Below are 16,731 nucleotides of genomic sequence, written 5' to 3'. Positions count from 1 at the left end.
AAAGGCAGCTTTTCAGTCCAGATTTCTGCGAGCGTGTCATCAGGCATAACTTGCTCATCGACGAGAAGATGAATGCACCGCCACAGCTGGGACGGAGACCTGTTGCCGAGACGCTCTTCGTAGATGAGCTGTCGCACATTTACTCTCCTGGTTTTAGAGACGCGCTCCAGTATCGTTTGTTTCACCACAGCATACTTCCCTGCTAGGGGGGGGGGGGGGGGGGGGGTGCTTTGACCAGATCCTAAATTAAATCGACGCGGTCGTGAAGATGGTTCATGAGGTAGGTGAAGCGTGCATCGTCGTCCAAGGCACAGACATTGAATGTTTGCTCAACCAGGTTAAACCAGAACTCCGGGTGAGCGGGTTTGAAGTCTGGTAATTTCGGCAGATTCAGCACTGCATCACTGCAGAGGTGCGCCTATTACTTCGGACGGAAGTAGAGCATGCAGAGGATTGCGAGTCCGGATTATTGGCGTCCCGTAATGCGGGAATCGCGAAATTCACTTGACGCCGGGGGGCGGCTGAGAAGCGACAGACGATTGAACGGTGTGAGGATCATAGTCAAAATGTGCATTCTCATTGACGTGGTAGCTCGGAGAGAAGCCACAAGTGCTTAAGTACGCCGGTGAATGTCCGTTATGCACACAGTATTCACTCGACCGTGAGTGGTGGGGCTGGTTGTAGATGTCGGAGTAATTACTGTCCAGCACAGAATTGTTGACCTGATTAGAAGCAACACAAGGATCCCACACACGTCCACTAGGATGCACACTCAGTGTGATATTTGCTGTTTGGTGAGCATTGAACACCTGTTGACTAGCAGGTGCGGAAGGATACACACGTGGCGGGAACTGATTCGAGTTTGAATTTACTACTGGATTTTCGAAAGTAGCGAAACCTCGCTCGACAGCACAAACTGTATTGAACTATGTGTTCGACACAGGAGCAGAAATGTTCCGACCAACCCTCTGTGGAGAACACGTGGGAAGGTCCAGGCTAACAAAGCCAGAGTCCACGACCATTGGCGGTTGGAAGAAACTGGCGGCACTCGATGAATTGCACTGCATGTTCTGGATGAAGGAATCCAAAGATTCTTCTGGCATGTCCACTACGACGGCAGGAGTGCTGGAGAGATGTTGCTGGAATCCGGGCGGCGGTGAATGCTGAAAGGCCATTGTCTGGAGCTGAACAAAGGCCCTCGCGATTGTGGAGAAACCCAACACGGTAGGCGCGTAAATAACCTTCAGGCGGTAACTCGGACACGTATTACACAAAAACGGGGTCACCAGTGAGGGAATATGGTATAGTTGTAGGTAAACAACTAGAATTCTCTCATATACAGATTTATTCACACTTAGCGTCTACTCAGATACAAGTCCGGAGGCTAACTGCTCTCCAAAGCCCTCTCCTCAAAGATAGCACACTTACGCACAGAACAAATATCGATTTTTATGGTGCTCTACGCCACAGATGTTTACAGCATCCAAGACACGAATGGAAAATACAAAACATTCATTAATAAAGTTAGCACCTTATTTGAAAATTGTTTTCCCCTGACGGTAACTCAAATTAAGCAGAAGTCTAATAAGAAACCATGGATCACACAAGGGATAAAGATATCATGTGAGACAAAAAGGAAACACTATCTGATACATAGGGACACCTTTGATACTAGCATTATAGCTCATTACAAAAATTACTGCAAAATATTGTAGAAGGTTATCCAGAAATCTACACACTTGCATTATGAGAAGAAGATAAATACATCCAGCAATAAAATAAAAACAGTATGGGATATAGTTAAGTCAGAGACAGGTAGGACCAGAAATGGGGAGGAACAAATAGTTCTAAAAATAAATGAAACCCTGGTAACAAATACATGTTGTGTTGCAAACCATTTAAACAAGTATTTTGTCTTTGTTACTGATAACATGGAGTTGTCAGGTTCAGTAAATAATACAAGGAATATCTGAGACCAGTGCACACAAGCAATCTCAGTAAAATGGAATTGACACTTATTTCACCCAAAGAAATAGAATCCATCATAAAGTCCTTGAAATCCAAGCATTCTAGAGGTTATGATAACATATCAACAAAGTTAATAACAGAGTGTTCATGTGAGCTAGTCATATCTTAAGTTATTTGTGTAATCAATCACTTGTCACAGGAACATTCCTGGATCGGCTTAAAAATGCTGAAGTTATACCTCTCCACAAGAAAGGGGACAAAGAAATGCTGTCAAATTGCTGACCAATCTCACTTTTGCCAGCTTTTTCAAAAATCTTTGAAAAGGTTATGTTCAAGTGTCTACTTAAGCACCTTAGTGAAAATAACATACTGTCAAAGTCAGAGTTTGGGTTTCTTAAGGGTGCTGATATTGAGAAAGCTATTTACACTTACAGTGAAAATGTCCTTAATTCATTGGACAACAAATTAGAGGCAACTGGCATATTCTGTGACCTTTCAAAGGCGTTTGACTGTGTGAATCACAGCATTCTTTTAAGTAAATTAAAATATTATGGTGTCACTGGTAGTGCTGGAAAGTGTTTCAGTCATATCTTACTTATAAAAAACAAAGGGTGTCATTACGTAAAACTTCACCAGTAGGCAATCAAACATCATCTGACTGGGAAGAAATTACATGTGGTGTTCCGCAAGGTTCCATACTAGGTCCACTACTGTTTCTTGTGTATATTAATGACCTGTCATCTGTTACATTACCAGATGCTAAGTTTGTATTATTTGCACATGACACAAACATTGCAATAAATAGTAAATCAAATATAAATTTAGAAAGGGCAGCTAATCAAATTTTTACTGACAATAATAAGTGGTTCATAGCCAATTCACTGTCATTTAAACTTTGAAAAGACCCACTATATGCAGTTCAGAACTTCCAAGAGATTTCCTTCTGGTGGGTGGATAAAATATGAGGACATGGAAATAGGAGAAGTTGAGAGTGTAAAATTCTTAGGATTACAACTTGATAATAAATTCAGCTGGGAGCAACATACTAATGGTCTGCTAAAGTGCCTAAACAAGTCTGTGTTTGCAATGCGAATGATGTCAGACATAGGAGATATAAATATATAAAAAAAAACAGGCATATTTTGCTTATTTTCACTCCATTATGTCTTATGGTATCATATTTTGGGGTAACTCCACAAACAGAGAAAAAAATTTTAGAGTAAAGAACCGTATAATAAGAGTAATGAGTAGTGTAAATACAAGAACATCATGTCAAAATCTATTCAAAGAATTGGCCATATTAACCACAGCTTTATTCCTTAATGAAGTTTGTTGTAAATAATACATCTCTTTTCCAACTAACTGATTAGTACACAGTATCAATTCTAGGAATAAGAACAACATACATAAAGATTTAAAATCACTTACTCTTGCCCAGAAAGGAGTCCAGTATTCAGCAATGCATATTTTCAATAAGTTACCAGCATCCATTAAGAGTGTAGTTTCAGACAAGGCACAATTTAAACATAATTTAAAAGAATTTTTGGTGGCCAACTCCTTCTATTCCATCCATGAGTTTCTCAACAAGTGCAGTAGACCATTCTAACCATTCTAATGAAAATTTATTATACTTTAATTTTTGACAATACTTGGTTGTAACAGCCAAGTAACTACATTACTGTGTGAATGATGGATGTATGGAAAGCAGATGTAAGTCTTAAGTCTGTAAATAGTGGAAGTTTAATTTTAAATCTTGTACATAATCTGTCTGTTCTTAGCTGCGGATCACTGAAATGAGTAATTTACTTTAATTTTTGACAATACTTGGTTGTAATAGCCAAGAAACTAGAAAATGTCCGAATGATGGATTTAATGAAAGCAGATGTAAGTATTAAACCTGCAAACATTAGAAGTTTAAATTTAATTCATGTACATAATTTTACTGTTTATTGACTGAGGATCATTAAAATTATTGAAACTCAAGTTTTTCTAAGTACATTTTTGTAATGTGTTTATCTGACATGTTCCACACCCAGGAGGTTGTGTCTATGGAATGAATAATTAATCTAATCTAATCTCATGATGTGGGATTTGATAACTGTACTTATGTAGAAACTTTATATTAAAAATTATGTGTTGATATATGGTACCACACTGTTACAAAATTCTTCTACCTCTTAAACACATCTATTCTTCAATAGGTTTTATACATGGCTCTCAAAGTGATTGTATGGTAGGTCTGTCAGTACCAAGTGTTGTTTATTATAGTTTTACAATAGAATATTTAAAACCATTTTGACACTTAACTTACTACGTCCTGAATCTACATTATTTTATTTTGGGTTTTATAATTGTGAAAAGCACTTCTGAAAATTAGAATCTCTGCCACCTGTTTTCATTAAGGAGAGACAGACTTTAATATAGAGGGAAAGTTTGCTAGTAGTTTCAGTTCTTTAAACTGTGGCCAACATGAATTTCTTGTTCTAATGACTGTATTTGCCCTTACTACTTTCTTGCCATATAAGCACTATTTTAATTCCAGAAAAGTTGCACCATCAGATATTTCTGTATGTTAATTGACAGAAATCACAGTATAAAGGTAGAAGATGTTTCTCACTAACAGAGTTTTAATCGACATGGCAGGTACATCACTCTTGTTAGTCTAATGCACAAGTGCTCTGTGAGTGCTTCCCGCTCCAATTGTGGGTTCAAATGTACTACTCCTAGTAGTGTGATGGGTTCATGCTAACTCAGTTTTTCAGTCTAATTTCAGTTTTTCCTTTATTTAATACTAGCACAGAATCTTGGCATTGCCCAGGTATTTATTTAAAGCTGTGTATACCACACAGTGTCTGAACTATGTGTCGCACAATGACATAATTTTGTAGGTACATTCAGCAGGATATGTGAATTGCTGCACAATGTGTTGGAAATGGAGTTAAAGTTTGCGTCATGTAAGATGGTGGCCCAAGTTTCAGCCATTTTGTACATCCACCTCCACTAGGCACTGGGCACTGGTAGCCAGTAATATTCATTCTCTGTCCAAGTGGCTAGCAGAGAGTTACATCTTAACAGCATAATCTTGCTCCTACATGCTGCACTTTTGCCGTACTTTGTGACAACTGAATTATTCAATCAACTATCAGTTGTTTTTGTTTCCTTTTTCTTTCTTGTAGCAGTATAGCTGTGAATGTGTATCTGTAGAAGCTTAAGCACGATTAAAAAAAAGTTAGGTGATGGCAATAAATGTGAAGTGCTTCACAAGCAGACGAGGGGGATTATTTACTGCATTCATAACTTTGTCAAATGTGAATCTGAAAGCAGGTCTCCTACTGTTGACATTCAAATACACAAGAATGGACTCCAAAATCATATGGTGTCATCAAAAGAACTGTAAACAGAATTATAAACAAAAGTATCACAGCTGTAGGAGCTATAGAAAAAGTTGGTTTCATGTCACCTGGAAAGCACTGAAATCGCAGGAGCATGCAAAACCAATGGATGGTTTTAACAATGATGTTGTAAAGGGGTCCATGTAAATGATGACTGCCCAACATCACAAAAATGTGTTACAGTTATGCAGGAGAAAATAGGCTTCAATGGTAAGCACTTCATCAATGTAAAGATTTTTAAAAGGCGTTGGTTCCAGATATGTTAAGAAGAGTTGTTAGTTCAAAGAAGTGCATAGGTGCTGCATTAACTACATCCCAAATAGATTCATGATACAAAGGAAGGAGGTAAACTTGTATTTATGTGTAAGAAAAACAGCAGTGACTACCATTCAGAAATCAATGCTGTCAGTTTCGTGACGTGATTCACAATTCTTGTCATACCTAGCTTCAAAGTCAGTCATTGCCAGTTATAATTCAACTGTTACAGAGAAAGCACCAAGTATAAACACCAGAAAAGTGTGGATATTTTTCCCTGGCTTAAAAGTCAAGATATTAAGCATGGTGTAACCCAGATTTGTGCCGATCTCCTGCAGCTTGTTAATTTATACAAGTCACTTCATGGAATGTAAGAACTTGACTTCCTTGCACGTGAATGGGATCATACAGTTTTACATTTACTCACATGTCACTGTCAATGTAGCCCTATGGAATTAATTTGGGAAAAGGATAAGGCTATGTGGGAGGAGAAAAAAACATTCAAGGTAACATTCACTGAATTGCTTGTGCATGAGGCAATAGATGACATCCCACCTGTAGCATGGACACAGTCTGTGCAGCATGCTGAAAAGCTTCAGAAAGAATAATGTGACAGGGAAGTGATAATGGATATAAGCCTTGAACCTATCATCGTAAATTTACGATCAGATTGTTCGAAGACAGATTCAAATAGAAGTGACAGGGATATTACAATGTAGACTTTGGAATAAAATAATATTGTTTCTTAGTTTTAGACTCGCGATGTAAAAAATGTGCTTGTCAACATATCAATTGTGTACATAATAATGTGAACTTCCTAGCCTTTTTGATTAGGACTTTGTATTCTTTGAATTATGTAGACTATAATCTTTAGAATATTGCCCAAGGAGAAGTTAAGCTTCTCCACCATGTTGTATGCTCTAATAACACGTGAGAATGCAGCTGGATAAATTCATCAAAAGTTCGATATTTTCACATGTAAACCCCTGTCACTTTCAAGGCACGAACTGGATAAAGCCCTAAAATGACAGTAACTGTTACTTGTCGAGATATCGGTTGTTTTCGATGTTATCGGTCATCAATCCCTGGAATCATTCACAGATTATGGTTAATTGTTTGCTTGTTCAATAGATTATAAATGTGGTCTCTTTCTGTAATATCGAACAAGTTAGTTTACACTCATAATGCCCATTAACTGTGAAAAATATGACAACTTACAGACCATTTTTATGATAGTCTTTTCATTAGTCCTTTCTACCACTAATTCTTTTTTATGCCCAGTGATTACACCTAACTACAGTCAAACATATCAACACACACACACACACACACACACACACACACACACACACACACACCTTGTACGCATTGTTAAAGATTCTATTGAGTAGAAGCAGTTGTCAAGCAAATACAATGATTTTGGTTTGTGCTTGAAGTTAATTTTGTTGTGTATTAAATTTTAACTTGTAATTCATTTAAAATCACAATAAATGATAATTATTTTACACAGTTTCAATGCTCTTGTCATCAGACAATTGTCATGTTGACAAAAATTGTACTTCATGTCTTCACAAAGCTGTGTCAGCTATTCTCACCTCCCTGTGTCATGTATAGTAAATCTGTGGAGCAGTGGATGCAATGTCATCAAGATGTTAATTAATATTTCTCTAATGACAACTGATTGAAATTGGTTTTAATATTTACTATTCCCCTCATAGATATGAACGTATAATTTGATGTACTGTAGGCAAATGAGCCTGACTGTTGTCCGCAGCAACCCAGTTCAGTAACGTGGACTCTGTTTGCCCACTCTCTGCTGCTGCGCATGCACAGTTCTCATCCCTTCGCTGCTCTGCCTCTATGCATGGAAGTGCCATCTTACGTGACGTGAGCTATAGTAGCAATGAAGTAATAAATATATACGGCATGCACGATGTGACAGTTTTTGACGCATCTCATTGTTTATGATGCCATGTCCTCTAAACTGTGTTGTAAAATCATATAACGTTGCAGTTACATTCACTGATATACGTGCATTGTGCCTGAAACATGTCGTGAATACAGTGAGGAGTAAAGTAGTAATAAATTATAATGTCATGCCTAATGCAATACTTTTACTGCTTTACAAATACACTAAGTACACTTTTCACACTTTATTTTTCATTTATATTCACTCACTGTATCATTTTGATTGCTCACATTTCACTTTTTGTTTTCATTCACTCACTGCATTACTTTTTCAGTTCCTCCCCTCATCACTGATAAGAAAGTGATGTTTCAACCCATGATGGGTCTCGCTTTATATATCCCTACCAATGGGCGGTAGACCCACCAGTGGCGAATTGCAGAACATACCAAAAAGGATTAAAATAGTCCACAATGTTCCACAACATTTTAGAGTGTTCTGGAATGTTCTGCAATGATCTGGAATGTTCCCAAACATTCTGGAATCTTCCCAAACATTGCACATATTCCAGAATATCCTGGATCATTGTGGAACATTCAGTAATGTTGTGGAATGCTTTTGAATGTTCTCGAATACCCTCTGATGTTCTGGAATGTTCTAGAAATTTTTAGAGGGTGAAACTTCCCTGTCCTTATATCTTCAAACGCACACACTTGTGGTAAAAGTGAGAACCTTTATTGTGGCTGGGGGATAGAGGGCTACCATACTATGTAACTTCCCTAAACATGCTGGGACTCATTTCTGAGTTTTAGTGGCACGTATATTGTATGCTTATTTTTATAATATATACTGATTAGTTTTTTTTGTAGCCAATGTGCAGACTTATCAACTACTGACAGTGCTTTCTTTTTCACCTTGTCTATACCGTACAGGTGTACTAAATGACAGATCAACAGAACTATCATCTTCACCTCCACAATAACAGAATCTGATGTTTGTGGTCTCCTAACTTAGCTTACTTTTGCTATACTCCAAGTGGTAACATTTTTTTGTTTGAAGGTTTGTTTATGAAATGCACAGCTGTGAGATAGGTTTCCTGTTTGTTTTTATGAGCTTAGTAGTTTGTGGAAGGGGCATATAGCAGTTGCTTATCAGTTTTTTAGCTGTTGATTGTGAAACTTCCTATATCAGTTTCTTACAACTTGCAGCATAATTCAATAAAACAACAAAAGTAGGAAATATACAAAATGTGATAAAAGTCTTCCTCACTTACTGTCACATTTCCTCTGTGATGAGTACACAAAGGAGAAGTCCGGTTTACTTACAGTAGTGTCATTGCTGTTATCCTTGTAGGTATTGGGTTTATCAGTGCTCTCCATACTAATGCCCCAATACCAAAGAACAAACACCACATCCACTGGTCGAGTGACAGAGGGACTGTCGAAAATGCTACCGAGCCATAATGGACAATCGCAACCTGAAGACAGACAACATGGACTTTTCAGCCAGATCTATCTTTGTAACAATTGAGTAATCTGTGAAAGCTTTTCAATTTTCCTTCATTTTCTTGCTAATAAAAGTTCAAGTGACAATGATTTCACTTGTTACTTTTTATATTAAATCAGGATACCTAGAAGTTTCAAAATTTTCTCACTACCTCTTTTAGCACATTATTACCATTGTCCGGTGAGACACAAATATTTAAAAAAAAAAGTTCTAACCAAAGCTAAAGATAATAACTCAATATACATGAGTGTGGATAATGACAAGCACAATTATGACCAATATAAATACATTTTATTGCACAATATGAAAACTGAAAGTGGCATTCATTTGCACAACCTTAAAATATGGTAGTGGAAGAGATGGGTTAGAGTGGGGTGAAGGGAGTCAGGTATAACATCGAGTGAAAAGCAGTACACAATATATAATTAGAATTTTATGTTATGTGGCAATTAGGAATTTTAAAACATTTCCTCAATAACTACGAAAGTTATCATTGACTTACAAAACTAGGTGTAGCTGTATCACAAAATGTGATACATTTATAAGAAATCTCTGTGTTTGGGTTTGAATATTTTGACAACTTCTCTTCACATTTTCAACAGGTGTCAAGGTCAATGTTTGCAATCTAATAAAACTGTGATTGGACATAATGTGTGGTGCTTTAGCATTTGTTACCCAGTGCTGTCAATGAATAAAACAGCTTGACAGAAATTTAGGGCCAACCAGCAGGCTAAATAAAACTGAGACAAATTATATAAGGATCAATCAAAAAGTTTGCATCTGAGGTCATTGCTGCAGTTTATAAGCAATGTACCACAACTTTGATGTGGGTATACAGGGTGAAAAGTATTTAAACCGACAAACTCTGGGAGGTTGTAGGGGACATCAAAACAATTATTTTTCCCTATGAGGAGTATTTAAACCAGTACAGGAAGATTTCTCTGGCAGCAAATTAACTAAACCAACAAACTCTTTCGCATTTTTTTATGACCAAGAGACAACATATTAACACAACCCAATTTCAATTACAGTAGATTTTCAAAAATACCTCCATCTACACGTAAACAAAAGGTTACACTGTCGGATCATGTTCTGTCTGACACGGTCAAAAACCCCAGGAGTATCCTGAACTGTTCCTGCTGCTGCTACTATCTGGGCAACCAGATCCTCTTCTGATGCAACAGGAGCTGTGTAAACAATGTTTCACATCTCTCTCCACACTAAAAAGTCCAGAGAGAACATATCTGAGGATCGAGCAGGCCATGATACAGAACCACCACTGCCAATCCACATTTCAGGGAACTGTCAGTCAAGGAATCGACACACATGATGACTGAAATGTGCCAGTGCCCTGTCATGTTGGAACCACATGCGTTGTAGGGAGCAGGACGTCTTCCAGCCATTCTGGCAATGCTCTGGAGAGAAAATTATAATAGTACCTGCCATTTAATGGCTTAGGTAGCAGGTACGGCCCAATTAAACAGTCCCCAACAACACTGACCCACACATTAATGAAGAACTGCACTTGATGAGCGCTAGTAACTGTGGCATGTGGGCTATCCTCATTCCAAACATGCGAATTGTGCATGTTGAAGACTCCGTCACGCCTGAACGTTGCTTCACCAGTAAACAACAGAGAGGATGGAAATGTAGGATGCATTTCACACTGTTCCAGGTACCACTGCGAAAACTATGCTCTGGGTGGACAATCAACAGGTTATAGGTTGTGGACATGCTGTAAGTGAAATGGACGTAACAATTGCTCTCGAAGGACTGTTCTTACATTTGTCTGATTCATCCCCATGTTGCGTGGAATTGCACGAGTGCTGATTGAAGAATTCTGCTCCACATGCTGCAAAACAGCTCCCTCAGATTGCAGCGTTCTTACCATGCGACGGCGTCCCTGTCCAGTTAATCTGCTAAGTGATCCGGTCTCATGCAGACGTTGGTACACAGCAACAAAGGTCGTATGATGCGGGATACAGTGATTAGGCTATTGTTTCTAGAATGAAATTTTCACTCTACAGTGGAGTGTGCACTGATATGAAACTTCCTGGCAGATTAAAACTGTGTGCCAGACCGAGACTCAAACTCGGGATCTTTGCCTTTCGCGGGCAAGTGCTCTACTGACTGAGCTACCCAAGCATGACACACACCCCATTCTCACAGCTTTAGTTCCATCAGTACCTTGTCCCCTACCTTCCAAACTTCATAGAAGCTTTCCTGCGAACCTTGCAGAACTAGCACTCCTGGAAGAAAGGATATTGCAGAGACATGGCTTAGGCACAGCCTGGGGGATGTTTCTAGAATGAAATTTTCACTCTACAGCAGAGTGTGCGCTGATATGAAACTTTGGAGGAGAGCTTCGGTGAAGTTTGGAAGGTAGGCAGATGAGGTACTGGTGGAATTAAAGCTGTGAGGACGGGGTGTGAGTCGTGCTTGGGTAGCGTAGTTGGTTGAGCACTTGCCCACAAAAGGCAAAGGTCCCGAGTTCGAGTCTTGGTCTGGCACACAGTTTTAATCTGCCAGGAAGTTTCATATTAAGATATTGTTGTTGATAAACCCACTGTTCAGCTCACCTGTTGTGGTGTGCTACGTAGTATGCACCAACCATATCAGTGTACGCACTCCAGGTGTATCGCTCCATTAGTAAACAGAGATGATGCACTGCTACACTGGTGGACAGCAGTTGCTTACAACTGAAGATTGTAATACGCCCTCTAACAACTGAAGAATGTAATACAGCCTTCACCAGTTTAAATAATCCTCATAGGAAAAAATGACATTCGGGAAAAATATTTGTTTTGATGTCCCCTACAACCTCCCAGAGTTTGTCGGTTTAATTACTTTTCACCCTGTATAAGCACTGACATGTAGGCAATAAATCAGTATGGCAATTGTGTGTTTCTGACATGTATGCAGTAAATGCAAAAATGTGAACTGTGGCGACGTTATTACCAAATGTGTTTAAACAGCAACAATGCACTATTATTCTTTTGTTGCTTGTTGAAGCACAAACAGGCAGATGTACGCTGGAGAATGGAAAATGTGTATGGGGCAGCATGTTTGTTGAAAACCACCACTGTGGAATGGTGTGCCACGTTCTGTGCTCGTCGCAGTTTGACAGAGGATGCTGGTTGATCTTGGAGAGATTTGGAGTTATGCCAGCTCAAGTGCGAGGCACTCGGGCACCTGCCCTGTAGTCTTGATCTCTCCCTATGTTATTTACATGCCTTGAGTTCTTTTAAAAATGTCTTGAAGGATCAGTGATTCATGTTAAATGATGATGTGCAGCAGGCAGTTACGGACTCCTTCTCACAACAGGACACAATGTTTTGCCAAATGGGTATCTTCAAACCGAAGCAAAAATGGGAAGATTGTCTCAATGCTCACGGCAATTATGCTGAATGACATACTGATTCTGCTTCTGGATTGCAAAGCTTTCAAACTAAAACTTATGGTCACCCCTTATAAACAAGGGATTATCTACTAGTGGGGAGAGAGCAACAATATAGTTTCTCATTTTATTCAGCCAAATTTTGTGCTAGTAAAATAAAGCTTCTGTATCAGTTACCTGAATTGTCTGCCACTATAATTTCAGTTCCCTTATAAATTACACTGTCTTAGAAGTTTGGTGCCTCCATTAGGAAAGTATCTAGATTAAATTTACCACACATGTTAAGGAGAACAACTGTCTCCCATTTCTGGATGTGCCCATGCAAAATAAACCTGATGGTACTCTGGCACATGGAGGGTACAGGAAATCGGTGCACACAGACCTGTATCTTCCAGTGACTAGCTACCACCACTGATGATAGTGACAGTCCTATCTGACAACACTGGTGCACATAACGAAGATCATATGTGATGACAGCTACTTACTGATGGATATGGACTGCCTTAAAACACTTTTGCTTTCAACCGCTACAAAAATAGGGAAATTAAGAAGGCACTGTGGGCACACAAATGCAATGACAGGAAGAAAGAAGCAGAAAAAAATTAGAGAGAACATGAGATTGCTTTTCTGCTATATGTTAGTGCAGCTTTTGTTGTCTATCACATCCCATGCAAATATGGAAAACAGTACATTGAATAAATGCACCAACATGTCTCCCTATGTTGCATTGAACGTATATGTAACAAAAGACTCAGGCAGATAAATAAATCTACATGGATAGTGCACAGTTTAATGGAAAAGCACATGTTTAGTTTTAAAAAAAAAGATGTCTGTAATCTGCATGTCAAATGATTTATAGGACATCATTATTAATGAGTGGTGATGAATCTTGTTAATTGAGGTAAGGGTTTTACCTTCAGAGCAGCTTGGTAACTGGCCTTTGAAACAATAGGAAGGGAGATGATGTCATCATCACATAATGCAGCAGTGGACACGAGTTGCCAGGGCCATTGCTAATCTGTTGTAGAGTGGAACTGTGAGATTTAATTGCCCATGGCTCTAAACTATATAAGGAGAGAGACTGTGATGCACTGGACTCTACCATTCGTCACTCCAACACCACTTGAATCTCCTGGTTGAGTAGCATAATACATGGAAACGTCAACTAAATCCAAGCCACCCCCTCTGGTCACACCACTCGGCGCTTCTAGCATCCAGATTCCCACCTCTCCACATGCAATGAACCCATCCCCCTGACTAACATAAGAGAGCATTTAGGCCCCCAATACAAAGCCCTATACAGATTAAAACTACTGAAATCATTAACAGGTGGCACTTGAGGTCTACATCCTTCCACAATTATCCTCACCTACAAATCCCTTGTCTGCCCCTATGCAAACCTTTTTCTGTTCTTGGAGCATCTCCAGATCCAACACATTAACTGCAAAAACAACTGCCAGCACTCAATATCCTATACACTAATCATCAATCCATGTACATTACTGAGCCAATGCACGTACACAACATATGTACATTCATGCCTTATCCATCCTCTCCTTCCAGAACTTCAAACGACTACCGTTACCCAATGATAAAATCCATCCCAAGATGTAACCCTCTTTCCAACCCTAGTCGCTACACCCCATCTCACACCATCGTTCCACCTTCCTCCCTCCCCTTCTTCTGACTGTAATGTGGCAGAATGCAACAATACATTACAACACATTGAGGAAACATAAACTGAAATCTGATACCTCTGCACATCACTATGTCTGCATATAACATCTAACCTCCATGTTTTGTACTTGCATCACTGATATAAAGCAGTCACTTTGGGGTGTAATTAGTCAACCTACTATGCGGTTTCAACAAATTTACATCAATACTGTTTTTGTAGTTGCCATGTAATGAAAAAAAAAAAAAAAAAAAAAAAAAAAAATACAATTAGAGATATATTTCAAATAATAGTGCAAAAAGTAGTATATGTATCAAATAAAATGTAACACAATTGCACCAAAGACATGCTATGAACATAAAAATTTACATAACACTGAAGTCATTAGTACTTTCAAGTTAAGCACTATTTGGGCATGGAGGTCTTATATTTATGTAAGGTAGTAAGTGTAATTCTGTTACACTATTATTATATACAAACTTCACAGAAAAACAAATCTGTATTAACTAACAAGCTATCCAGAATTGTAAAAGCTCAGTTGTAATTTTTCAGCATTTAGTATAAAACAATGTGTGGATTCAACTCTGTTTACTGTAAAATTATAAAAGAAGTGTGCTGGTGGCCATACGTGCTTCATTGTTGAAACAGATTTTGTGGTGTCAATACTGTGTCATGTGACGCTAGAAATACGTTTTAAAGTAACATTCTGCATTTTGAGTATATAATTTCATAGTCACAAATTGCCTGACAATCCAAGAAAAAGAACAGTTAATATTTCCAATAGAGGAACTTTAAAAGTTACTGAATTACACTAACCATTGTCCGTCAACCAACACCAATTTAGGTAGTGAAGTGCACCAATTCAACCTGCTAATATTTCAATTTGGTTGGCGGAGCTGTGATCTGCTGAAAATGTAAGGTCAGATGTGCTAAACAACTTCTAAATTTCAGGTATGCATTATGAGTAAAAAAGTAATCTGAACAAAATTATAAAAATGTAAGACACTACCAACATTATTGGATGAGAATGCAACCACATGGATGGATAAGTAATGTGACAAAGCAAATGACTGGAATCAATTGTGTGGAACATTGTCATTGTGGACATTATTACAACAATTTATTTAAACAACTCAGGAAGATTTTAGGTGAGAAACATGATTAACAAAGTAGTGATTGTGATAGAATTATGGCTGAAACCAGTAAAGACTTGGGTAGCAGAATTGAGGCATCAAAAAGTGAACTAAGGAAAGACTTGGGCGATAGACCTGACATTGCTAATAATATAGTTATAGAATTAAGAAATAAATTTTAAATTTAAATAATGGTGTTAACACCTTAGAATTTAGGAAAAGAACTTGCTGTTGAGCCACTATGCAAACAATCTGATGCACAAGGTAGTTTAGTCAAAATTAATATTGTAAAGGTAGAGCCATATATATATTTGTTTGTCTCTGTATCATGAAGGATTGGCACGTCTGAGGAGTTGCATGTGAGTTTGCAGAGTGTGTAAAAATGGGGCATTTTTCCTAACATATAGACTGGAAAGGGGAGAGCACAAGAAAAATTTGCCTGGTACTTTCAGTTGCTCTCCACAGACTAATTAAGCAGAGGAACAGCCTAAGTCTTCTTTAATTACTCTGTGGAGGCCTAAAAGTACTAATAATATTGCTATCATTCAAAATTCTGCATGGCCAGCCATCTACTGGCAGGGTGGTAGATTGTAGTTTGCATCTGCATAATCTCAAGAGCTCCTCGAACACTTGACATTCAAACTGTCTACCCCTGTCAGCAGTGATAACTTGAGGAATGCCAAACCTGGAGAACCAACTAGAGATCAACACATGGGCAACAGACACTGCAGAAATATCTGTTACAGGGACAGCCTCAGGCCACCTAATAAATCTATCTACCATGATACCAGCAAATGAAAGCTTTTTGAAGTGGGAAGAGGACATACAATATCCATGCGTATGAGAGGGGGTCGAAAAGTTTCTAGTCTAACAAATAAAGAATGACAGAAATTTCATAATACCAATTTATTTTTCAATATAATACCCTCGTACAATAATACACTTGGGGGCACACTAAGGTAACTTCTGCAAACCATTCAAATAAAAGGTCTTCGATTTTGAGTCCAACAAAGCATTCACAGCAGCAATCACTGCATCATCATTGTCAAATTGTCATAATTTGAGGTCTTTTTTTAGGTTTGGAAAAAGAAAAAAGTCTGATGGAGACAAATCAGGTAAATACAGCAGACGATATAACAATTCAAGCTCACAGTCACGCAAAGTTTCCAGTGTTTGAAGGCTTTTTGCGCCGATGCATTGTTCTGATGCAGAAGATATCCGCGAGCCAATTTTTCGTGCCATTTTTTTCTTTATCTCTTCTCTCAAACAGTGCAAGAAGGCACAATAGTATGACGCATTGATAGTTACTCTCTTTTGCAAGTAGCCCACAATAATTATTACCCCTTCAGCATCCCAGAAGATTGATGCCATCACCTTGCCAGCTGATTTTTGAGTCTAAAATTTTTTTGGGTAGGGGATGAAGGATGTTTTCATTGTTGTGACTGTTGTTTTGTCTCAGGATCAAAGTGGTGCACCCACATTTCACCAAAGTCACATAC

At 38.4% G+C, this 16,731-nt stretch overlaps 1 protein-coding gene across 1 annotated transcript in view; it reads right to left on the bottom strand.

Annotated features, from left to right (window-relative positions):
- The window catches only part of LOC124553251 (plasma membrane calcium-transporting ATPase 2-like), a 631,526-nt gene that overhangs the window by 40,032 nt on the left and 574,763 nt on the right, over positions 1-16,731 (bottom strand). The window contains exon 17 of the mRNA XM_047127138.1: positions 8,847-8,998. Coding sequence (XP_046983094.1) covers positions 8,847-8,998 — 152 coding nt within the window. The remainder of the gene's footprint in view (positions 1-8,846; positions 8,999-16,731) is intronic.

The sequence above is a fragment of the Schistocerca americana genome, chromosome 11 (genome assembly GCF_021461395.2).
Source record: "Schistocerca americana isolate TAMUIC-IGC-003095 chromosome 11, iqSchAmer2.1, whole genome shotgun sequence".
Classification (NCBI taxonomy): Eukaryota; Metazoa; Arthropoda; class Insecta; order Orthoptera; family Acrididae; genus Schistocerca; species Schistocerca americana.
This window is presented reverse-complemented; position numbering and strand designations above follow the sequence as displayed.